At 45.6% G+C, this 24,039-nt stretch overlaps 1 protein-coding gene across 4 annotated transcripts in view; it reads left to right on the top strand.

Annotated features, from left to right (window-relative positions):
• Positions 1-24,039, top strand: part of LOC135208766 (KAT8 regulatory NSL complex subunit 3-like) — a 151,055-nt gene that overhangs the window by 10,493 nt on the left and 116,523 nt on the right. For all 4 annotated transcript variants that reach the window (XM_064241279.1, XM_064241278.1, XM_064241276.1 and 1 more), the window contains exons 2-3: positions 22,850-22,966; positions 23,384-23,572. In XM_064241279.1, coding sequence (XP_064097349.1) covers positions 22,871-22,966; positions 23,384-23,572 — 285 coding nt within the window. In that variant the 5' untranslated portion in view covers positions 22,850-22,870. The remainder of the gene's footprint in view (positions 1-22,849; positions 22,967-23,383; positions 23,573-24,039) is intronic.

The raw sequence follows: 24,039 nt of genomic DNA, 5'->3' as shown, positions 1-24,039 counted from the left end.
CTTAAACCTAAAAGCTCGAACGTACCGGACTAAGTCCAGTGCGTGGCGGAGTGATAACTCAGTGAAACGGAGAGGTTTAGACGAGACCGACTGTATGTTCCGGTCCACCCCGTGGGGTAGACTTAGCATGTTTCCGCTAGATGCCAGGCCTCCGGTGGTAAAGGAGCCCTAGTAAGGTGGGAAAGAGCGGGGGCATACAGACTCGGGCTAGTAACGGAGCGACGAAGTAGTAATGGAGAGGGAAAGGCCAGTCCCCCCTCACCTTACCATCCGCCGGACCGGAGCCGGAGAGGTTCGAGTCCAGTCCTTGGGTCGGTCCCGCCCTCTACCCCCTCCGCCTTGGGGGGGAGAGGGAGGCAGGCTCGGGTATCGGGAGCGAGCATGGGCAGGCCTAGCCACCCCCCCCCGACTCTTGGAGAGCGGAGGGGGGAAAGGTGACTGGACAGGGGCGTCTGGCTGCCTCGTGATCACATAGTGACCACTGGGGCGATAAGAACAACAACTAAGCCTAAAACAAAACCAACTGATCAGCGAGATGCTATCGGGAAGCAACCGAGCTGACCAGCGGTACATAGGCATAGCATAAGCATAGGCCAGCATAGCACCATAGCGGTGGACCTGGTAAGCGAGCCAGACGCCTAACTAACCTAAGAAAATCACATAGATAATAAAATGAATAACAAAATGAAAGAAAGAAAACAAATAAGTGGGGAGAAAAAATCCAGGAGTGTACGACTAACCCGAAGGCAAGTCTACCACTCAAAGCTAGCCGATGCCGATACTAAGAGCCGTGGCTAGGGTCTGGATGGAAAAGCCTACATAAGGTAAAAGACATGCATGCATGACAAAACCGTGTAGACCTTACTCTAAACAAAGCGGATAATAAAATAGAGCGCACAAAGACAGGGGGGATGCTCTGGGTATGGGAGACCCAGAACGGACCCATCACGAGGCAGAACCATGATGCCATGCTTCCGACCTAGAGATCGTATTTATACCTAAAAAACGGCAAATACGGTGCTCAGGGCCGGAAAAAACCAAATAGCAATAAACACTGAGTACTTAACTTAGCTGCTGCGATGGCTGCACGCTCCATTGTAATAAAATCCAAACGAAAGGGCAAAAACAAAAAAACAGAGAAGAAATGGCACGTGTGTATCGTGTGCGCTAACTGAAAAGGATGACCACCAGAGGCGCAGCAGTCGGCAGCATGGGATGGAGTAGTAGTAGTAGGTGCTGCCCACTCTGTGGGTCGGCTCCCCTCTTGGGGGATTTTGTAGTGGGAGGATTCTATTGGCATTTGGCTCGTGGTAGTGGTCTCACTCGCCATAGTGTTCATACCGACACTCTCTGGGAGGGTGAGCGAGTCAGTTATACTGACCTTTTTCTTTATTTATTTATTCTCTGGTATGTGTTAGTACATTTACCCTAGAAATAATAGATTAAAGGATATTTCGCGCAGCGACACGAGCTGAGCCCAGAAATATTGAATGGAAGGCGTATGAGTCTTATGTACGTAAGCTTGAACGTGACAGAATCAGGAGGTCTTCCTCCAGGAGTGCTTCTGTCAAAAGTCGCGGTGATAAAACACCGCAGTCTAACATAAATGTAGAGCCTGTTGCGCCTAATCCTGTTATTTTGCCTTCGGGCAATGAAGTGATTGCTGAAGGTAACGCCCTTACTACAATTATGGAGTCGATTTCGGAACCTGGAATCAAAAAGTGCTCGCGCTCCAAACTAATGTGCAAAAGTGCAGTGATAGTGATAGTGTTGTGGAGGGGGCGTCAAACCGGTCCTATAGCGCCTCCAGGCTGAGACCTCTGTCGGACCCCCAGGACATAGGGAATGGACATGTCGTAAGCCGAAGGAGGGTTATGGGAACTAAACACCGGTCTGGCATCCCTTCGGCAGTACCTTAAGACGATTCCCAGGCTGCCAAAGTTCGTGCGCGAGCTCAAATATTGAAAGAATGTTTCTCTTCCTCCGAGACGTCTTCTCCTCAACGAGGATGGGTCTCTCGGAGGGCCTCTCAAGACGAGAGCAGTAAGGACGTAAGACATCGCACAGGCGACCGTCGTCTTTCCCGCCCTCTTAAGAGAGGATTTAGAGAAGAGGACGCTTTATCAGATCGGGAACGTCCTCCTACGCGGCTTCCGCTTAGCTCTTCTCCGGAAGACTTTGAGGACGGTATCCCGCAGAAGAGGGTTAGGACTTCTTGTGAAAAGGAGCTGATTTTCTCCTCCAATCTACCTGATTTTAGTCCTGAGAGAAAGAAGAGGGCGTCCCCTCGCCCATCTTCTTCTCACTGGATAAGTCCGTCGTATGAATCTTCCCCGTCTAAGGAGACCCTACTGGCTATGCATCAACAATTGTCTGCATTTTTCGCTAAAAGAGAGTCAAGATCACGTCATCGTAAGAAGGATCTATGGTTCTCCTTCTTCCTCCTCTCGTCTTCTCCCTCCCTCCTGTTCGTCGCCTTCTAGACCTCGACGATTCATTCAGGAGCTCGCTAGTGCTCCTTTTGATAGAGCCTCTGGAAGTATCAGTGAAAACAACAAAGACGTTAGTTGCCGCACAGGCGGCCGTCGCCTTTGTCAGGAGTTGGAGAACGCTCAGAGGACTCGCTTCGGCGATGTTCGACTGGAGGAAGATAAAGTTGGTAGTCGAGAACGTAGGGAGAGTCTCCAGCGCCATAGAACTTTTAGAGAAACTTATGTCAAGGTTTCTCCTCGGCGGGACACTCCTCCAAAAGCAATTAAGTGTCGAGACGCTCGGCAAGAATCCCGTAAAGACTCTTCTCAGCACTCTCGTTCTGCGGTCTTTCAAGAAACCGCTCAGAACGTAAGATTTAGGTATCGAGAAGGTTCGAAGGACAACGTTGATGGCGCGCTTCAGTCTACGTATCATGTCGCTCCTCAACAGGTGCGCAAAGGCATGGTTAGAGAAACTCGACGTCCTATTCATCGTGAAACTGTTCAGGACGCTCATGAGGATGCTTCGCTGGATGCTCAATATCACAAGCATCGGGTTACTCGACAAGAAACTTACAATGCAGGTTCTGAAGACGCTAAACATCCTAGACGTCATGACGCTATACGGCATGAATTTAAGAAGACTTTGCTGAGCGCTCGACGTTCTTCACGTCAGGACGCTCCCCAGGAGGAAGATGAAGACGCTCATGAATATACGTTTGAGGACGCTGGGCGTCCTAATAGACAGGACGCTCGCAGAAATACGAGGCAGGACGCTCCTCAGACGAGTGAGCGATCGATTCTTCAAGAATTTGGACGAAAGCCTCATTTAGACTCTCGTCAAGAGGGAGTTCACCAGGACGCACCGCATGACGTTCCTTTACAGGAACTTGATAGGAATTCGACGCTGATAGGAGAACACTCTCAAATCTCCTCTTCGAAAATTCTTCAGGGAAATAAGAGTTTTAATCTCTTCTCGCTCGAAACAGGACACCCTCGGCTGTTTCATTGGAAGAAGAAGATTTAACTGACTATGGTCCTGAGGATGAAGAAGAGTCTTCAGCCTCATCTTCTTCAGATTATAAAACCCTGACTCGCCTTTTGAAAGACTTGTTTCCTAATAAGTTTCAAGCACCAGTTCCTCTCTCTCCGCCTTCTCAACTTTCTTCATCGAAGGCAAGGAAGACGCTAGGATTTGTGAAGATGGCTACGTCTCTCAACAAAAAAAAAAAAAAAAAAGGGCATTCAAAAGGGTTCTTGATTGGATGGAATCCAAGAAGGCGAAGGGCAAGACTTCATTTGCTCTTCCCCCGCAAAACTTAGTGGTAAAGGAGGAATCTGGTATGAAACGGAGGAGGAAGCAGGTTTAAGGATCCCTGCCTCCGATCAAGGTGATTTCTCTAATTTAGTTGATGCTCCTAGAAGATCTTACCTTCCGTCAGCAAAAGTATCCTGGACGATGACTGAAACAGACCATCATCTTAAGGGTATTTACAGGACGGACACTAGAAGTTTTTAACTTCCTTGACTGGTGTCTGGGGGTCTTAGATATGCAGTCTAGAAGTCCAGACTCTATTTCTTTAGAGGAATTATCTAGTATTTTGTCATGTATGGACAAAGCAGTAAGGGATGGCTCCGACGAATTGGCATCACATTTTGCGTCAGGAGTCCTGAAGAAACGTGCGGCTTTACTGCAGCTTTACATCGAAATCAGTATCGCCCACACAGAAAGCAGAACTGTTGTTCCCGCCCCTTTTCGGCTCATCTTTTTCCTCAATCAATGATAAAAGATCTATCAGTGAATCTTCAGGAAAAAGCAACGCAGGACCTTTTATCTCAATCCTCCAAAACGTCCTGCTGCCCACCCGCCCTCCTCCCCGGACTACGCAAGTTTCCAGGAAGAATTTTAAAGCCCTTTCGCGGCAGAGCTCCCTCGAGAGCCTCCACTCGGGGGAGAAGCTTCCCTAGAGGCAGAGCCCCTTCAAAGCCTAGGGGAAAGAAATGACTTATCTACCCTTCAGACACCGGTCGGAGCGAGACTCTCTCTCTTTGCAGAGGCATGGAGGATAAGAGGAGCGAACAGTTGGTCACTAGAAGTTATCGAGAACGGTTACAAGATCCCGTTCCTCTCAAGACCTCCTTTAAGCACAGAACCGATAGATCTGTCGCCATCTTACCAGACTTCGAACACAGATCCTGCTAGATCTTCTGGATCAAAATGTTAGAGAAGAGAGCAGTTAAAGCGAGTTCTATCATTGAATTCCCACCGGGCTTTTACAACAGGTTCTTATTCCTGATTCGAAGCATTCGGGGGGATGGAGACCTGTCCTGGACGTGAGCAGACTGAATCTTTTCGTAAGAAAGGAAAAATTCAAGATGGAAACTTCACAGTCTGTTTTAGCAACACTAAGACCAGGGGACTGGATGGTGTCCTTGGATCTCCAAGACGCATACTTCCATGTCCCAATTCATCCTCGGTCCAGGAAGTACCTCAGGTTCGTCTTGAAAGGACAGGTCTTCCAATTCAGAGCCCTCTGCTTCGGATTAAGTACAGCTCCGATGGTTTTCACGTTTCTGATGCAAAACGTAGCAAAATGGCTTCATCTTTCGAACATAAGAGTCTCACTCTATCTAGACGATTGGCTCATCCGGTCGTCTTGCAAGACAAAGTGTCTGGAGGACCTTCACACAACGTTACAGCTGACAAAAGCCCTAGGCCTTCTCGTCAATTTTGAGAAATCCCATCTGATCCCAACACAGTCCATCGTGTATCTGGGGATTCAGATGGATTCAGTGGCTTTTCAAGCTTACCATCCATGGAATGTCGGCTGAAATGCTTAGAAAAAGTATCAGTCTTCTTAGAGAAGGAAATATGCTCAGCGAGGGAATGGATGAGTCTGCTGGGGACCATTTCCTCGCTGGAGAAATTTGTTTCTCTGGGAAGACTGCACCTCAGACCTCTTCAGTTTTTCATAGCAGACAACTGGAAGAACAAAAAAGACTTGAACGAAATTTTGAGAATCTCTCAGTCGGTCAAAAGACCATTTGAAGTGGTGGTTCGATCCCGTCAAGCTATCGGAAGGACTGTCTCTCAAGCTTCTGAGCCCAGACCTAGTGTTTGTTCCGAAGCGTCCATGACAGGCTGGGAGCAACACTGGGGAAGGAGGAAGTGTCAGGCCTCTGGGGAGGGGAACAGAGGTCCTGGCACATAAACCTCAAGGAATTAGAAGCAATTCGATTTGCTCTGCAATTCTTCGAGGGAAGAATTATAGGACGGATTGTCCAGATCAATTCGGACAACACCACTGCTCTCGCATACATCAAGAAACAGGGAGGGACGCATTCTCGATCCCTGTTCGAGACAGCGAGGGATATCTTGCTCTGGGCGAAGATGAGAGATATAACGATACTAACAAGGTTCGTGTCAGGAGTGCAAAACGTTCGGGCAGACCTTCTCAGCCGTCAACATCAGCTGCTTCCGACCGAGTGGACTCTCCATTCAGAAGTTTGCCGGGAGTTGTGGAGACTTTGGGGGAGGCCATTAGTAGACCTCTTCGCGACATCGAAGACAAAGAGGCCCCCAATTTACTGCTCCCCGGTTCTCGACCCAGGAGTGATAGCGATAGATGCCATGCTATGGAATTGGAAGGGAATGGATGTCTACGCCTTCCCTCCATTCAAACTCCTGGAAGAGGTGATAAGGAAGTTTGCGGCTTCAGAAGGAGCAAGAATGACCCTGATCGCCCCATTTTGGCCTGCAAGCGACTGGTTCGCAGAGGTCATGTCATTTCTGGTAGACTTTCCAAGGACTCTACCAGAAAGAATCGATCTACTCAAACAGCCCCACTTCGAGAGGTATCACAAAAACCTCTCCGCTCTGAGTCTGACTGCATTCAGACTATCGAAAAGTTGGCCAGAGCGAGAGGTTTTTCAAGAGCAGTGGCAAGAGCTATTGCCAACGCTAGAAGAACATCCTCTCAAGCTGTTTACCAATCGAAGTGGGCTGTTTTTAGGAGATGGTGTAAGAGGAGAGATATTTCCTCCTCCACGACCTCTGTGAGCCAGATTGCCGATTTCCTTCTACACTTTAAAAGTATTGACAAGCTTTCAGTGCCCACGATCAAAGGCTACAAAAGCATGCTGTCGACAGTCTTCCGGCACATGGGCTTGGATTTGTCGAATAATAAGGATCTGCACGATCTTTTGAGGTCTTTCGAAACCTCAAAGATTCCACGACCTAGAATTCCGTCATGGAATCTAGATGTTGTCTTGAAATTTCTAATGTCAAGCCCGTTTGAACCTTTGCATGCTGCCTCGATGAAGGATCTAACTAGAAAGGCTGTCTTCCTAACCGCTTTGGCACAGCGAAAAGGGTTAGCGAGATTCAGGCCATGAGTAAGCATGTGGGCTTCAGAGAACACAATGCGGTGTGTTCTCTGAGTCCCTCGTTCTTAGCTAAGAACGAAAACCTGTCCAAACCCTGGCCCAAGAGCTTTGAAATCAAGGGATTATCAGAGGTTGCTGGACGAGAACCAGAGAGAGTCCTGTGCCCTGTCAGGGCTCTCAAGTTTTATCTGGCGAAAACTAAACAATGTAGAGGTCCGTCGGACAACCTGTGGTGCTCGGTCAGGAGACCAGAATTACCAATGTCCAAGAACGCTCTAGCGTTCTTCTTAAGAAGCACCATCAGGGAGGCTCATGCTTCCTGTCCAGATAGTGACCTTAGTCTTTTGAAGATTAAAGCTTACGAAGTCAGAGCTATAGCGACTTCGGTTGCTTTTCAAAAGAATATGGCACTCAGTGATATCTTGAGTGCCACATATTGGCGAAGCAACTCTGTGTTCTCCTCACATTACCTCAGAGATGTGAAAGCGACATATGAGAATTGCTACTCGCTGGGACCGTACATTTCCGCAGATATAGTAATGGGGACATGAAGCGGCACGATTCCCATCCTTTAGAAAATGGATAGGTGTGCTTATAATTTATGATGTTGTTTTTTATGGTTGTAGGGTCGCCGTTTGAGGCGGACTTCCCTTTATTTAGCCTAAAAGTTATCTAACTTAGTTGGGCTAGGTCAGGTGGTATTTTTTTATGCTTCGTTGTCCTCAGGGTATGGTCAAAATGGTCTAGTCACATTGCGGTCACGCTCCCTTTGACAGATCATCTAGAACTCTCCAGCTATACAGGTCACTACCTTGCTGGAAACTCTAGTAAAGCAGAAGCAGACTTGGGTGACAGTAATCACAAAGTCAGCTATGCTAACAGGTAAGGAACCAAGATGTCAATCATCTGCATGTAATTTGTTCCCAAAATCCTTCTATTCTGTCCCTTCCCACCTCCAAGGGTGGGATTCAGCTATATATATACCTGGCAGGTAAGTGTCATGAACAAAATGATATTGTCATGATACAATAAAGTTTGTTCATACTTACCTGGCAGATATATATAATCAAGTACCCACCCACCTCCCCTCAGGGGACAGTGGTCTAGAAAAATCTGAATAGAAAATGGGAATGGTTCCTGACGCCCGCCTCCCAGCGGCGGGAATGGGTACTAACCACCTGGCCGAACCACTGCGTGGTGGAGTTTTGAAATTCTGTCGAACGTCAGAGAATACAGCTATATATATATCTGCCAGGTAAGTATGAACAAACTTTATTGTATCATGACAATATCATTTTTGTTCATGAAACTTACCTGTCAGATATATATATAGCTGCATTTTCTGAAGTCCGACTGAATTTCAAAAACTTCCGGCACACACAGTGGTCGGCCAGGTGGTTAGTACCCATTCCCGCCGCTGGGAGGCGGGTATCAGGAACCATTCCCATTTTCTATTCATAATTTTTCTGTCGCCGGTGCTGGAAACACCTGTTTTCAGTACCTCCGTCTTAGGATTTTGGAAACTTCCTCTTCCCAGGATAATTTTGCAAGCTTTTTAGCCCATCTGAAAGGGCTTTTCAGATGATAGATTTTGTTAGTTCCTAGTCGGGACTACGCTGCCGAATTGAACATCATCCTTCTACCTGCTGTAAGCCCAGTCTCTTAACAGGATTCTTGCCCCTTCCTCGTTTGAGACGGGAATCGGAAAAATAAAATGCTCGACTTCCTGGATTACGTTTTGTCAATTCAGTGACTTTCCCCCATTGACAATATACTATCGTTTTGTCAAGTAAGTGGGTATCCCCTCATTGACAAAATATCTCTTTGTCCCGTAAATGGGTTAGTTCTCATTGACAAACATCTCATTAACTTTATATAGCGTAAGCGGATAAGCTCTTATTGATAAGATTCGGAAGAGCTCTCATTCATCATTCGCAGACTCGTACAAGAAATAGACTTGTAGACTACGTCAATGAATGCTTATGTCCAATAACATAAGAAGCTTGAGCTGTCCACTTCGATTCTCTAAGTTTTGTTCATGAAACTTGCCTGTCAGATATGTATGTAGCTGTATTTCTGAATTCAGCTATATATATGTCTGCCAGGTAAGTATGAACAAACTTTATTGTAATATAATATCATATTTTCATACAATCAACTTACCTGTCAGATATATACATAGCTAAGACTCCGTCGTCCCCGACAGAAATTCAAATTTCGCGCCACTCGCTACAGGTAGGTCAGGTGATCTACCGGCCTGCCCTGGGCGGCAGGACTAGGAACCATCCCCGTTTTCTATCATATTTTCTCTGTCGCCGGTGGTATCAACGTATTGTTTTTTGATTAACCGTCCTGACCTTCATGATTCATTTTTCAACATTTGATCAACGTTTTTTCGGCTTTTTGGTGACGTATTTGGATCGTGTTTTGGCATTCGCTACTGTGGACTGTTTTTGGAATAACTCTTTTGGATTTTTCTCAGTATGTCTGATTCTAATGTGAGTGTGAGAATGTGTGTGAATGTAGGCTGCAGGGTGAGGATACCGAAGGCTTCGGTTGATCCTCACACTGTATGCCGTAAATGTAGGGGGGTTCAGTGTTCTGCTATTAATACTTGTAAGGAATGCGAGGGATTGAATGCAGAAGAGTGGAAGACTTTGACTTCTTATTTGAAGAAGTTAGAGAGGGATAGAGTTAGACGACTGAAAGGTGTGAGTTCAAGGCCTATTGAGCCTTTCACGGATAATTCTAATCCTACTGATGTAGATTCTCCCTATATATCTCATTCTCAGAGTGCTTTTTCGGATTCGGCATCGGAAATCGCCAATCTGAAAGCTACTATTAGAGACATGAAGTCCAAGATGGCTGACTCCAAAGGTAAGGCTAGTGATAGTGAACATTTCAGTGAAGTGAGTTCTCCCAGCCATGTTGTGGAGGGGCGTTTGATCGTCCCTGCGACGCTCCCAGGCCTAGACCTCTTCCAAGCTCCCATGCCAGATAGGAGAAGGAAAGTCGAAAGCCTTAAGGAGGTCGTGGGGAATCCCCAAATGGTCAGACGTCCCTTCAGCTAGCTCTGCTTCATGGCAGGCGGCTCAAGGGCGCTATAGAAAAAGCGTCTTTCGCGAGTGTTTCTCGTCCTCTCCCTCTCCCTCACCTAAACGAGGGTGGAAGGAGTCGAACTTGTCGAGACCGCTGAAGCGTCATATGAAGCCTGACATAGATTCGAGCCCAGAGCGCTTCTCAGATGACGCTCCGTCTGCTATTAAGAAAGCGAAGGTGGCTCAGCGTCACCTGACGCTTGCGCAAGTCCCCCTTCATTCTTCTTCCCCGAGTGATGACGAAAGGCGTCATGCACTAGACGTGGGAGAAGCGTCAAGAAAGATAATTATGGCAGTTCAGGAACAACTGTCATCTCTTGTGGGAGTTTTAGCGCCCCGTCGGAAGGACGTGACGCTTCCAATTAAGAAGTCTCGTCCTCTCTCACCTGCTCAAAGAGAAGCGTCAGACAGACGTGAAACTGCTAAACGTCTTGCCGAAGCTTCGAGTTCGAGAGCTAGAACGGGGGCTTACGAGAGTTTCGTAAAGCCAGAGAAACGTAAGACGTCTTTTAGAAGTGAAGCGTCATTGAAAGCGGATCTTAGACGTGACGCTCCGTCCAATATTGTGACGCCAAGTAGGACGCCTTTAGAGAGCGGAGCGTCTTCCAGGCGCGAAGCGTCATCAAGACTCAGCAAGAGACGTCAGCCAGGACGCTCGGAGAACGGGAAGCGTCATACAAGGCGTCTTCTAAAGTTCAAGAGAAGCCGGAGCTTGTGAGCTTGTGCGCCTTCCAAGTCTTTTAGAGCGGGAAAGAGGAAGGAGTATCATTCCCTTAGCCCCTCTCCTATTAGGAGTTTGTCTCCTCCAGAAGAGGAAAGTTCAGAAAGGAGAACGGAGACTCAGATAGATCCCGAGTTGGAGGAAAACTCGGATGATGAATATCATGGAAGAGAGGGTCTGTCCAACTATAAGGTTTTGACTACCCTGCTTCTGGAGGAGTATGGAGACGAGTTGACTCCTGCTGCTCCTCCTTCTCCGCGTTCGCTCTTTTCCAGTGCTAAGACGAAGAAGCCTTCGTCTTTTCTAAAAATGAAACCCACCATCTCGATGAAGAGGGCATTAAAACCGCCTTAGACTCATGGATGAAGTCTAAGAAAGACTTAGTCAGGACAGTCTTTTGCATGCCTCCAGCAAGATTAGCTGGGAAAAGAGGCATATGGTATAAGACGGGAGAGAATATGGGTATCGCTCTCCCTTCTACAACAGAGGCAGATTTTTCGACTTTAGTTGACGCTTCACGTCGACAAAGTCTCAATTCAGCACGAATTACGTGGGGTATTTCGGAACTGGATCATCTCCTCAAGGGACTCTTTCATGTATTGGAAGTCTTCAACTTCTTAGATTGGTCCCTTGGGGTGATGTCCAAGAAAGCCCATGATTCGGAAGGAATCGAACCTGAAGCCCTGTTATGCATTTTGTCTTGCATTGACAAAGCGGTACAGGATGGATCTTTTGAAATCTCTTCATTATTTGGAGCAGGTCTTTTAAAGAAAAGGACAGTGTATGGCGCCTTCTTAACAAAGGCAGTCTCGCATGCTCAGAGGGCAGCTCTACTGTATTCGCCTCTTTCTGACTTTTTGTTCCCTTCTCAGTTGGTGAAGGACGTTGCTCACTCTTTAACTGAGAAGGCGACTCAGGATCTTCTGACGCAGTCAGTCTAGGAAGAAGAAACCTGTTTCGACATCTGACAAGAAAGGACCTAGTACATCAATGCAGCCCTTTCGAGGTGGTCCGACCTCCAGACCTCCCGCAAGAAGGAAGGCTCCGGAGAAGAGAGGTAGGTCTGCCTTTCGTCCCTTTAAAAGGGAAAATGAAACATCTCTCCTCCAAGCACCAGTAGGTGCCAGGCTCCTGGGATTCGTGGAGGCCTGGACACTGATAAACGCAGACGCGTCTTCATTGGCTATCATAAGGAAGGGATATCGTATCCCTTTCCTGAACACTCCCCCCCTAACGTCAATACCAAGGGAACTATCAGCCAAGTCCAAGGACCCTGTGCTGAGGGATACTCTTCGATCGATGGTGGAACAAATGTGGGACAACGACGCAGCGATAGAACTAGTACTGGATCAAAACTCCCCGGGGTTTTACAATCGCCTTTTTCTAGTGGCGAAAGCCTCGGGAGGCTGGAGACCAGTACTGGACGTCAGCTCTCTGAACAAATTTGTTCAGAAGGAGAAGTTCTCCATGGAGACTTCTGCTTCAGTCCTAGCTCATTACGACAAGGAGATTGGATGGTGTCTCTAGATCTCCAAGACGCCTACTTTCATGTCCCCATCCACCCTTCATCGAAGAAGTACCTCCGTTTCATGACGGGGGAAGGATCTTTCAATTCAGAGCCTTGTGTTTCGGCCTGTCCACAGCTCCTCAGGTCTTCACAAGCCTGATGAAGAATGTGGCGAGGTTTCTTCACCTCAAAGGAGTAAATATCTCTCTGTATCTGGACGACTGGCTCATCAGGCCAAATCAGAGAGACAGTGCTTGGAGGACCTAATTTTAACTCTAGATTTGATCAAAGCGTTGATTGCTCGTGACCTCGAGAAGTCTCAGCTGACCCCAGACAAGACCTAGTCTATCTGGGGATTCGGATGGATTCTCGGGGTTTTCGAGTTTTTCCTTCGCAAGAGAGAATCGCGAAAGGCTTGCGAATAGTCTCTCTCTTCTTAGAGAAGGAACAAACGTCAGCGAGGGAATGGTTGAGCCTTCTGGGGACGCTTTCCTCGCTACAACAATTCTTCCCTCTAGGAAGACTACATGTACGTCCGCTTCAATTCTTCCTCAAGAGGTCTTGGAGCTGGAAAACCGGACAACTGTCGGACGTTTTTCCCATTCCAATGGAGACAAAGTCACACCTACAATGGTGGTTTGCTCCCTCTGGAAGAGAACAAAGGGATCTCTCTAAGAACACAGAACCCAGACCTAGTGTTGTTCTCCGACGCGTCGGAGAGAGGTTGGGGAGCGACATTAGGCTCAGAAGAGGTGTCAGGCACCTGGGAACCAGCACAGGTGACTTGGTACATAAACTGCAAAGAGCTCTTCGCCGTACATCTGGCTTTGAAGAGCCTAGAACCTCTGGTATTTAAACAAGGTAGTGCAAGTAAATGTGGACAACACCACCGCACTTGCCTACATTCGGAAACAGGGAGGGACGCAGTCCTCGTTCCTTTACGAGCTGACGAGAGAATTATTACTTTGGACGTCTCACAGGAACATCTCCCTACTGACAAGGTTCGTACAGGGAGTAAAGAATGTGAGGGCGGACAGGCTCGGCAGGAGGAAACCAGGTCCTTCATACAGAATGGACACTACACGAGGGAGTGTGTCTCGATCTCTGGTCTCTGTGGGGGACTCCTCATGTGGATCTCTTCGCAACATTAATTTCAAAAAGGCTCCCAGTGTTTTGCTCGGTCGTGGAAGATCCAAGAGCACTTATGGTAGACGCCTTCCTGCTAAATTGGTCTCGAGTAGACGTTTATGCTTTTCCCCCATTCAAAATCCTGGGGTTAGTAATGAAAAAGTTTGTGGCGTCAAAGGAGACGAGGATGACGTTAATAGCCCCCTTTTGGCCGGCCCAGGATTGGTTCACGGAGGTGGTAGAGTGGATCGTAGACTTTCCAAGATCCCTACCAAGAAGGACGGATCTTCTCAGACAACCACACTTCAAGAGGTACCATCAAAACCTCCCCGCTCTCGCTCTGACTGCCTTTCGACTATCGAAAGACTTGTCAGAGCGAGAGGCTTTTCTCGCGAAGTGGCAAGCGCGATCGCGAGAGCACGCAGAACCTCCACTACGAAAGTATACCAGTCGAAGTGGGAGGTATTTAGAAGGTGGTGTAGAGCCAAGAAGTTGTCCTCTCCTCTACCTCTATAGCGGAAATTGCTGATTTCTTGCTATTCCTGAGAGTAAAATCTCATCTAGCCGTATCCACAATAAAGGGATACAGAAGTATGCTCTCGGCTGTATTCAGGAACAGAGGATTAGATCTGGCAAATAACAAAGATCTCCACGATCTCATAAGATCTTTTGAGACTTCAAAGTCTAAGGAACCAGTACCTCCGAACTGGAACCTGGACGTAGTCCTCAAATATCTGTCTTCGGATAGATTCGAACCTCCTCATCTGGCATCGTTTAGAGACATAACTAGAAAATGTCTATTCCTATTATCTTTAGCTACGGCAAAGAGAATTAGTGAATTACAAGCTCTGCAGGATAAAGTAGGATTCAAGGGAGACTCGGCTATTTGCTCGTTTAAAAGACCCTGTTTTTTAGCGAAAAACGAGAATCCCACGAATCCCTGGCCTAAGTCATTCGAAGTCAAAGGAATGTCGAGTCTCGTAGGCAGAGAAGCAGAGAGGTCTCTATGCCCTGTTAGAGCGCTGAAGTTCTACCTTCAGAGAAAGCGTCAGTTGGGAGGCTCTAGACAAGGTCTTTGGTGCGCGGTAAAAGACCCCACAAGACTGATGTCCAAGAATGCTCTGGCGTTCTTTGTAAGAAACGTCATTACGGACGCTCATAAGGTCTGTCCTGACGAACAGTTACAAATACTGAGAGTAAAAGCTCATGAAGTAAGAGCGGTTGCGACGTCTCTCTCGTTTTATAAGAATATGTCGCTTAAAAACATCATAGACACGACATATTGGAGATGCAACTCAGTATTTGCATCTCATTACTTGAAAGACGTGCGTGTGACGTATGAGAAGTGTTTTTCTCTAGGTCCTATCGTATCGGCAGATACGATTCTGGGTACGGGAGCCGACACCAATCCTTAAATGTATATACTGTTCTTCTTTTTTGGATATGGTCGAGAGTCTCTTCGAACAATGGAGGACTTAGGCTCGCACGGGCGGCCGTCTATATTGTTCAGTAAGAGAATTCTTGTCATATCCAATTAGTTGAGTATAATTTTTTTGAAAATTATGTATGTGTGCGTAGTGGTTTTTGAGTTACGGTTGTTGTGACGAGTTCGGTGATAACTCGTAACAATCCTTAGTTCTAACATATGGTTAGGATCAGGTGGTCGGGATTGGTTGTGTGCTCCTTCATAAGGTGTATTGTCATATAAGTGGATCAGCACCCATTGACAAAGTCCTTTTAGGCTCTGCCGAGTAAGTGGATAAGACCCCATCGGCAGACCCACAAGAACTCTTGGCCATAGATCACATATCTCGCTAAAGTTTCTTGAGGTGATGCAGACTACTGGGCAAACACCCACGAAGTCTACCACCTATCAGGTAGGAACCAAGGTTTTATTTATACCTACAACATATGTTGTTTACCTGTCTATTCCATATAGTAGCTGTCTCTTACCCTCCACCGAAGGGTGCCAATCAGCTATGTATATATCTGACAGGTAAGTTGATTGTATGAAAATGATATTGTTATGATACAATAAAGTTTCATACATACTTACCTGGCAGATATATACATAGCTAAGACTCCGTCGTCCCCGACAGAAATTCAAATTTCGCGCCACTCGCTACAGGTAGGTCAGGTGATCTACCGGCCTGCCCTGGGCGGCAGGACTAGGAACCATCCCCGTTTTCTATCATATTTTCTCTCTTCCACCTGTCTCCTGCGGGGAGGCTGGGTGGGCCTTTAATTGTATATATCTGCCAGGTAAGTATGTATGAAACTTTATTGTATCATAACAATATCATTTTGCCTTGCGTTATTTTACTACTGGTTGGTTCAAGTCATAAACGCTTGCTGTAGTTACCTCTTCAGATGGCAATCGAGAGGTCTATTGTCTTATTTTAAGGACATTTAATCGTTACTCCCTGCAGCCTTCCAGGAGTTTCAGATTTATCTTTTACCGTTGTATGGTAGTGTTATGACGACACAAACGCATCTATATATTCAGCGTTTTCTGTTTCGCTTAAATTTACCAGCTTGAGAGTCTCTTTCTGCTCAAAAATAACGGACCTATTTCTTCGTAGAATAGGGTAGCTGGCAACCCAGGCATAAAGTTAAGAGACGACGATCGTAAGCTGCTGCTGTCACTGTCCTCCAGCCCAACCGAGCCAGTACCAGCTCGTTCGCTGTCATGCGCGGTAGGTTACGTCTCTCTCTCCTGCGGGATTGACTGACTAACTGTATCTCTGCCCTACAATCACGGACTTTAGCCTAAGATTGAGGGGATTTCTTACATGAATGAATAAACATTGTATTCGTTCTGCCTTACTATGTTCAACAGAGATATCTCTTACTCCTTTCGGTGCTCGTTACCGCACGGTAAAGGACTAGGAGTCTACCGCAACATTGCACTATTATATGCTCTCCTGCTTAGGCAAAGTGCAGCCTTATTAGGGAAGTAAACATACTGTGTGAGGGAATGGATGAGCTTGCTGGGGACCATTTCCTTCCTAAAGAAGTTTGTTTCCCTGAATAGACTGCAATTCAGACCTCTAAAGTTTTTTCCTACCGGGAAACTGAAATTTTATTCAAGATCTAGGAATGATTCTGAACATCTCTCAGTGCGTCAAGTATCACCTGAGGTGATAGAAAGAAGGTGCCGGACATCTGGAGAGGGTTTCAGATGTCCTGGATCATAATCTGAAAGAAGTGGAAGCAATTCGGTCGTCCCTCCAGTCCTCGAAATGAGTTTTTGGAACCAGTGGTCCATATCAACTCTGATCTTCCACAGCTCTCTCATATCTTAGGAAGTATCTTCTCTCGGTCCCTGTTCGGGTTTACGAGAAAGAGCCTATTATAACAACAGGCGTAGAATGTAACGATCCTCTAGAGGTTCGTTACAGGATTGCAAAAGTCCGTACGAATCGTCTCGATCGACGGCAGCAACTACTGACTTCCGAGTGGAATCTTTCTTTAGAAGTGTGTTGAGAGTTGTGGAGACTTTAGGGACGTCCTTTCATTCATCTCTTCGCTATGTTGAGGACGAAGAAGCTTCTTCTTCTCTGCTCCCTTATTCTCGATCTGGGAGCGGTACCATTAAACGCCATCCTATGATATTGAACGGGGATGGATGTTTAGTCTCTTTCCCCTTTTTCAAACGCTTAGGAAATGTAATAAGATGATTTATGACGTCACAGGGAGCGACAATGACGCTGATCGCCCCATGTTGGCCTTCAAGATCCTAGATTCACAGAGGTCACGTCCTTCCTAGTTCACTTTCCAAGGACCTTTTCCGAGAGAGTCGGTCTACTCTAACACGAAAGGTACCTATAACCTCTCCGCTCTGAGTCTGACTACGTTCAGACTATCGAGATGTTGACAGCATAAAGATACCGTCTTCCCTTTCCGTTGAAGAATGGGATAAGCTGGCAGTCACAACTATTAAAGAATACGCAAATATGTTGTTGACGGCCTTTGGGCTCAGAGATTTGCTTCTGTCAAACAACAAAGCCCTTCACGATCTTGGAGTTCTGTGGAATCTCGAAACTCGCTCACCATCTACTTTTTGTCTCACCTGTTTTCTCGGAGTCAGACACTCGTGCGAGATCAGGCGACATATAGTAGCCCTGAGTTTCTTGTTGACGAAGTCGGTTGCGTTTATACACCCCCGATGATCGTTTAACATGAGACCAGGTTGGACTGTCAGGCATTCGTCCTTCGGGACTGAATCGCCTTTTTGCTCCTCGCTCCTTTCTCCTGGCACCAGAAGCTCGAGTCAGGAGTTGATTCGCTAACGACGTTGGGTTGCGTTGATACACCCCCCAAGGTTTGCTTAGCTTGAATCGCCCAGGCAGTCCAGACACTCATCCTTCAGTGAAGAATAGTGCCTTATGGTCTTCAGGGTACAGCCTTGCTGTCCTTGATTCGTCTGACTGGTCAACTGGTCGGTCACCTGACTTTAGTACAGACGGACTGACTGTGCATGTCCAGATCGAAGCTTTCAATATGGAACTTAGACGTAGTCTAAAGTTCTTGATGTCAAAGCATTAGAACCTCTCCTACCTGTTAACTTCTTGCACGTGATCAGGAAGGCCTTTTTCTAACCACCGTAGATACGACAAAGAGGGTTAGTGAGGTTTTCAGCCATTGTCAGAAGTTTTGGTGTTAGAGAACACAAGGCGGTGTGTTCTCTAAACCTTCTGTTGTGGCCTAAGAATGGAAACCCGTCTTGTTCTTGGGCCAGGAGCTTGGAATCAAGGATGGCACAAGTTATTGGGCAGGAGCCAGAGAGAGTCCTGTGCCCTGTCAGGTCTCTCAAGTTTTATCTACATAAAACTCAAGAAAGTCGAAGTCCTTCGGGCAATCTGCAGTGTTCCGAAAAAGACCAGACTTGCCCATATCGAAGAACACCCTGGCTTTATTGTTAAGGAGTTCTTTCAAAAAAGCTCCTTCGTTGTGTTTGCACAAAGATTTGAAATCTTTTGATTTGAATGCTCACGAGGTGAGGGCGCGGCCTCGGAAGCATTTCAACAGAGCATGGCACTCAGCAACATCCTGAGTACCATGTTTTAGTGAAGCAACTCTGTGTTCACTTCACACTCCCTGCGAGATGTGAAGATGGCATATGAGATCTGCTGCTCGCTAGGGCCATACGTGTCTGCAGACACAATCTTGGGGGCAAGAAGTACCACTCATCCTATCCTGTAGAAAATGGTTAGGAAGAGCTTTTAATTTAGTAGTTGAGTCGCCGACAACAGCGACTTCTTAACTCTTAAGCCTTAGTTAACACACCTTAACTTTGGCTAGGTTGGTCAGGTGGTGATATATATACTTATATATATATTTATTTTACTTCTTAGCACTCATGGTATGGTCAATATGGTCTAGTCACGTCGTGGTCTCACCCCTGTTGACAGATCATCTGGAGTGCACCAGCTATATAGGTCTCTACCTCGCTGGCAACTCTAGTAGCACAAGCAGACTTACATGGCAATAACCACGAAGCCAGCTTTGCTAACAGGTGGAACCAAGATGTAAATCATCTGCATGCATTTGTTTCCCAAAATCCTTCTATTCTGTCCCTTCCCACCTCCAACGGTGGGATTCAGCTATATATATATCTGACAGGTAAGTTTCATGAACAAAATGATATTGTTATGATACAGTAAAGTTTGTTCATACTTACCTGGCAGATATATATAATTAAGTACCCACCCACCTCCCCTCAGGGGACAGTGGAAATAAAACTTATGAATAGAAAATGGGAATGGTTCCTGATACCCGCCTCCCAGCGGCGGGAATGGGTACTAACCACCTGGCCGACCACTGTGTGTGCCGGAAGTTTTTGAAATTCTGTCGGACTTCAGAAAATGCAGCTATATATATCTGCCAGGTAAGTATGAACAAACTTTATTGTATCATAACAATATCATATATCCATTTACCTATTCATCGGAGGAAATATCTACGGTTCGTTTTCAACGGCAGAGTTTATCAGTTCAGAGTGCTCTGTTTCGGACTTTTGACAGCCCCACAAGTATTTACTTGAGTCCTGGCCCCGGTAAGTCGATGGTTACATTTGATGGGAATCAATATTGCTTTTTATCTGGACGACTGACTTCTAAGGTCTGACTCCAGTCTCCAGTGTGTGAGGGATTTAAATCGGACACTAATATTAACACAGCAACTGGGATTAGTAATGAATTTAGAGAAGTCACAGTTAGTACCAAGTCAGAGGATTCCATATTTGGGGATGATTCTGGACTCACAAGCTTTTCGGGTTTTTCTCTCCCCGAGGAGAATAGTCTCTCTCCTTGCGGCTGTAAGGAAGCTGTTAAACCGCTCGTCCTGCACGGCTCTGGAGTGGATGAGCCTGTTAGGGCTCTCACTTCGGTGGAGACTTTTGTTACACTTGGTTGTCTTCACATGAGGACGCTGCAATTCTACCTAAAGGCCAATTGGGACCAGAAAATTCAACCGGATTCGACTGTTATTCCGATCTCTGAGGAAATCAAGGAAGATCTTCGTTGGTGGTTGTCAGAGGAAAGAGCTCAGGAGGGTTTGTCCCTCGAAAGAGCGAACCCAGAGCTAGAATTTTATGCCGACGCATCGGACTCAGGATGGGGAGCCCTGTTGGGGAGAGAGAAGACATCAGGCATCTGGACAGAACAGGAGAGAGGTCTTCATATCAACATAAAGGAGCTGAAAGCACTTTTTCTTTGGCTTCAAAGTTTCACCCCTCTTGTCGAAGGGAAGAAAGTTGCGGTGTTCTCGGACAACACCACAGCGCTGTCATATATGAGAAAACAGGGAGGGACACATTCGTTCTCCCTGTACAGAATGACGGAGCATCTTCTTCTGTGGGCGAATGTGCACAAAGTGACTCTCTTCCCCAGGTACGTGCAAGGGAAGCTCAACGTTTTAGCAGACGAACTCAGTCATGCGCATCAGGTTCTTCCGACGGAGTGCATTGGATATCAGAGTTTGTCAGGATCTATGGCAGTTGTGGGGACAACCAACGATAGACCTCTTTGCAACGTCCCGGAACAACAGGCTTCCTCTATTCTGTTCTCCGGTTCCAGACCCGTTAGCCTGGAAAACGGATGCAATGCTTCTCGACTGGTCAGGTGTGAATGTTTACGCATTTCCACCATTTGCGATGATCAGAGAGGTATTAAACAAGTTCCAGAGTCACCAGAACGTTACGATGACTCTAATAGCTCCTTTTTGGCCCAGAAAGGAGTGACTCCTGGATCTCCTGAAGATGTTAGTAGACTTCCCCAGGCTTCTGCCACAAATTCCATCGCTACTCAAACAGCCCCATTTCAACAGAAATCACCAAGGGTGTCGTATCTCGCTCTGACAGGATTCAGATTGTCCGGGACCTGGTCAGAGCAAAAGGTTTTTCAAGAAGAGCGGCAGAGGCTATTGCTAACTGTAGAAGAGTTTCTTTGGCCAAACTCTATCAGTCAAAATGGGGAGTTTTTAGAAATTGGTGCAGAGAAAGTCACACAACTTCTTCTAAAACCTCTATACAAGAGATAGCAAACTTCCTAATATATCTGAGAGGCGTTAGGAAGTTATCGACTTCGACAATAAAAGGATACAGATCCATGTTGGCGTCAGTTTTTAAACATAGAAACTTAAATATATCTAATAACTCGGACATCAGCGACTTGATTAAATCTTTTGAGTCCTCTAGGACAAGGATACCAGGTTTAGTGGACTGGAATTTAGACGTAGTATTGTCCTGGCTCTCTAAAGCGAATTTTGAACCTCTTAATTCGGCTTCTTTGAAGGATCTTACTAAGAAGACGTTATTCTTAGTTGCCTTAGCTTCAGCTGGTAGAATCAGCAAGCTGCAAGCAATGAGTAAATAGATAGGATTCACACAAGACGAAGCTGTTTGTGCCTATACTCAGGATTTTTTAGCGAAGAATGAAGATCTTTCGAGACCATGGCCTCGTTTCTTCTCCATTCGAAGCTTGTCAGGATTAGTAGGAGAAGAGGACGAAGAACGTTCTTTGTGTCCGGTGAGAGCACTGAAATTTTATATTCATAAAACAAAGGCTTTGAGAGGAACCGATTGTGGTGTTCGGTTAAAGATCCGAGCCTTCCTATGTCTAAGAACGCAATTTCGTTCTTTTTAAGGAGCCTGATTCAGGAAGCACACACGTCAGTAAGAGATCAGACTCTACAGGTGTGTAAAGTTAAAGCCCACGAAGTTAGGGCAGTAGCGACTTCCATGGCTTTTAGACATAATACGTCGCTAGCATCTATTTTGCAAGCTACGTTCTGGAGGTCGAGATCGGTTTTTGCTCTCCATTACCTGAAGGATGTGGAAGCAACGTTTGATAATTGTTGTCGTTTAGGACCTTTGTCGGTGATGGGCATGGTGTTAGGAAAGGAAGCATAGGGGGATTTGGTCCAATTGCCCTTCCTTTTGACTATCTCTTCGTCTTGATTAGAAGGTGGTCGAGTTTTGGGGAAGCCTGGGGGTACACGGTACCAGGAGTACCCGCCAGTTTTTATGGTAGGGTTTGGTTTATTTTTTTATGGTTATGTGTAGGTGATGGTCTTTGATTGTTATTTTAATCTGGTCACAGCCCAGGGCAAGGGGAGACAAACCCATAACTTTATGTTGCCTCTTGCAAACAGGAACAAGTTCTTGCTTGCTGGTACGAAGAGATACGCTTGCCTCTCTCTTAGTACTTGGCCCAGAGGTCTGACCATTGATTCTGCAGTGCATACCCCGATCAATCGGACAGAGGCTTGGACCCCTCCCTCGCTCTTACGACCAGGGAGGCATTCCAAGGTTGGACGAACACCAGTCTGTTCACTAAAGACTCAGATTCCTCCCACCAAGAAGTGAGTCTTCCTATTGTTAAAGGACCCGAGGGTTTGTATTATGTATCGGAACAAACGACAATTTGTCGAAAATTGCATTTTTCCTAACTATACAAACCTGAGGTCCTTTAACAATAGGAAGTAGCTAGCGGCAGCTGGAACGGTCGTAAACTTCGAACAAGGGGAGAACGGTAGTTAACTGCTTGTCCGACAGTGCGCGCGCCGCGCGCCTGGGAGGTGAAGAATCACTTTTGCTTTAGGCCCATGCAAAAAAAACGCAGAGTGAGGGGTGGCATGAGGAGGGACTATATGTAAAGGACCTCAGGTTTGTATAGTTAGGAAAAATGCAATTTTCGACAAATTGTCATTTAGAGCTGTTTACTTGTAATGTAGGTAGTTTACCCAATCCTTGACTAACTTCTGCTACCTTCTGCTAGTTAACTAAGATTCCACAACAGGGGAGTTTGTGTCAAAAATATATTTATGAGTGACTTCAGTTTGTTTTTCGAAGATATATGCAGATTAACTTGTATTTGCAATATTACCAACCCCTAACAACTGGACTAGTTGTTGTTGAAGTTGTATCTGTTTACTGTTAAAAGACTGTATATCTATGAAATATGTTAATTATCTTGAATATGTGATATTTTACTTTCTTGTAGTACATTTATATCACTACTTTAATGATTTTCAGGTGTCAGGACTTGATTTCATCATGGGGGAGAAACCAGAGAAAGATGCCTTAATGAAAACCTTATTGACAACAAGTTCCCTTGTGTCCTCAAGCCTCACTAGCAGTGGTCCTGTAAAGGTATGGTTGAAGTTTTGTTGGCTCATAATTAAAAGCTGTAACATCTCTCAAGTATTTTACTTTGTGATATTAAACTGTAATTTTAGTGCCCTACTTTTTGGTTGGTCATAGTATATATAAACGATTGCAAAATTGTCAGACAATCATATCGTAGGAATTTGTTTAATTTCATGTAAATTTTTTATGTTTAATGTTATCTGCTGGGGAATTTTGTCATCAAAAATGGTTTAATTACTCATGGTTGTTTTGTTCTGAAATTAATTTAGATGTTCATTTCAATTATTTGGTGTACGTAGTAGCTTTGCTTGTATATGAGCACATTAATATAAATGCAGTAGTAGAGAATCTAATGTTAAATTAGGAGAAAGTGTACATTTGCAAAGCTTTTTCATTATTTAAAACTAACTCAAATTACAGAGCCAAATTGGCATGGGAACATCAGCCATGAATCCAGTATCATTTCGCCGACCAACTTCTACTTCAAGGCCTGGATCTCCCCGAGCTGGTGGAATGGTGTTTGGTGTTGGAGATAATGTTGATGTTAAGACCAAAGGAAGTGATCCTCATGCTAGATTTACATCAATGCTTAGACTGGCAAGTGGACAGGTGTGTAAAGTTTTCTCGTTTGTATATTCACATTTTGAATGTACACAAATGTTTAAATAAGGCTCAGTTCATATCTTCTGGGTTTACCATTTGGAGGAACACCTTTTCTTAACCGTTGAGAGTCCCATGAAGAGAGGAATCTGTTGGATTGTATTGTGTATTTTACTTGTATAGTATGGTAAACCCTGGAATTTAAGCTTTTTTTTTTTTTTTTTTTTACAAAATGTGGAGGGTAATTGGAAATTGTTCATAAAATCATGACATCAGGCATCGTATTTTCAAAGTAGGTCAGCTGCTGCAGGTAGGTAGGTGCTTGGACATCTGGTCCTTCCAGGTTTCAGTGGCTGTACAACAACCAATGGAAGACTTTTTTTTTTTTTTTTTTTTTTTTTTTTTTTTTTTTTTTTTTTTTTTTTTTGCAAAAGCTGCGTTTTTTTATTTTATACCTTTAGGAAAAGCTATTTTTT

Source organism: Macrobrachium nipponense, chromosome 35 (assembly GCF_015104395.2).
Source record: "Macrobrachium nipponense isolate FS-2020 chromosome 35, ASM1510439v2, whole genome shotgun sequence".
NCBI classification, from domain to species: domain Eukaryota; kingdom Metazoa; phylum Arthropoda; class Malacostraca; order Decapoda; family Palaemonidae; genus Macrobrachium; species Macrobrachium nipponense.
Note: the sequence above shows the minus strand (reverse complement) of the source record. Positions and strands in the feature narration are given on the sequence as shown.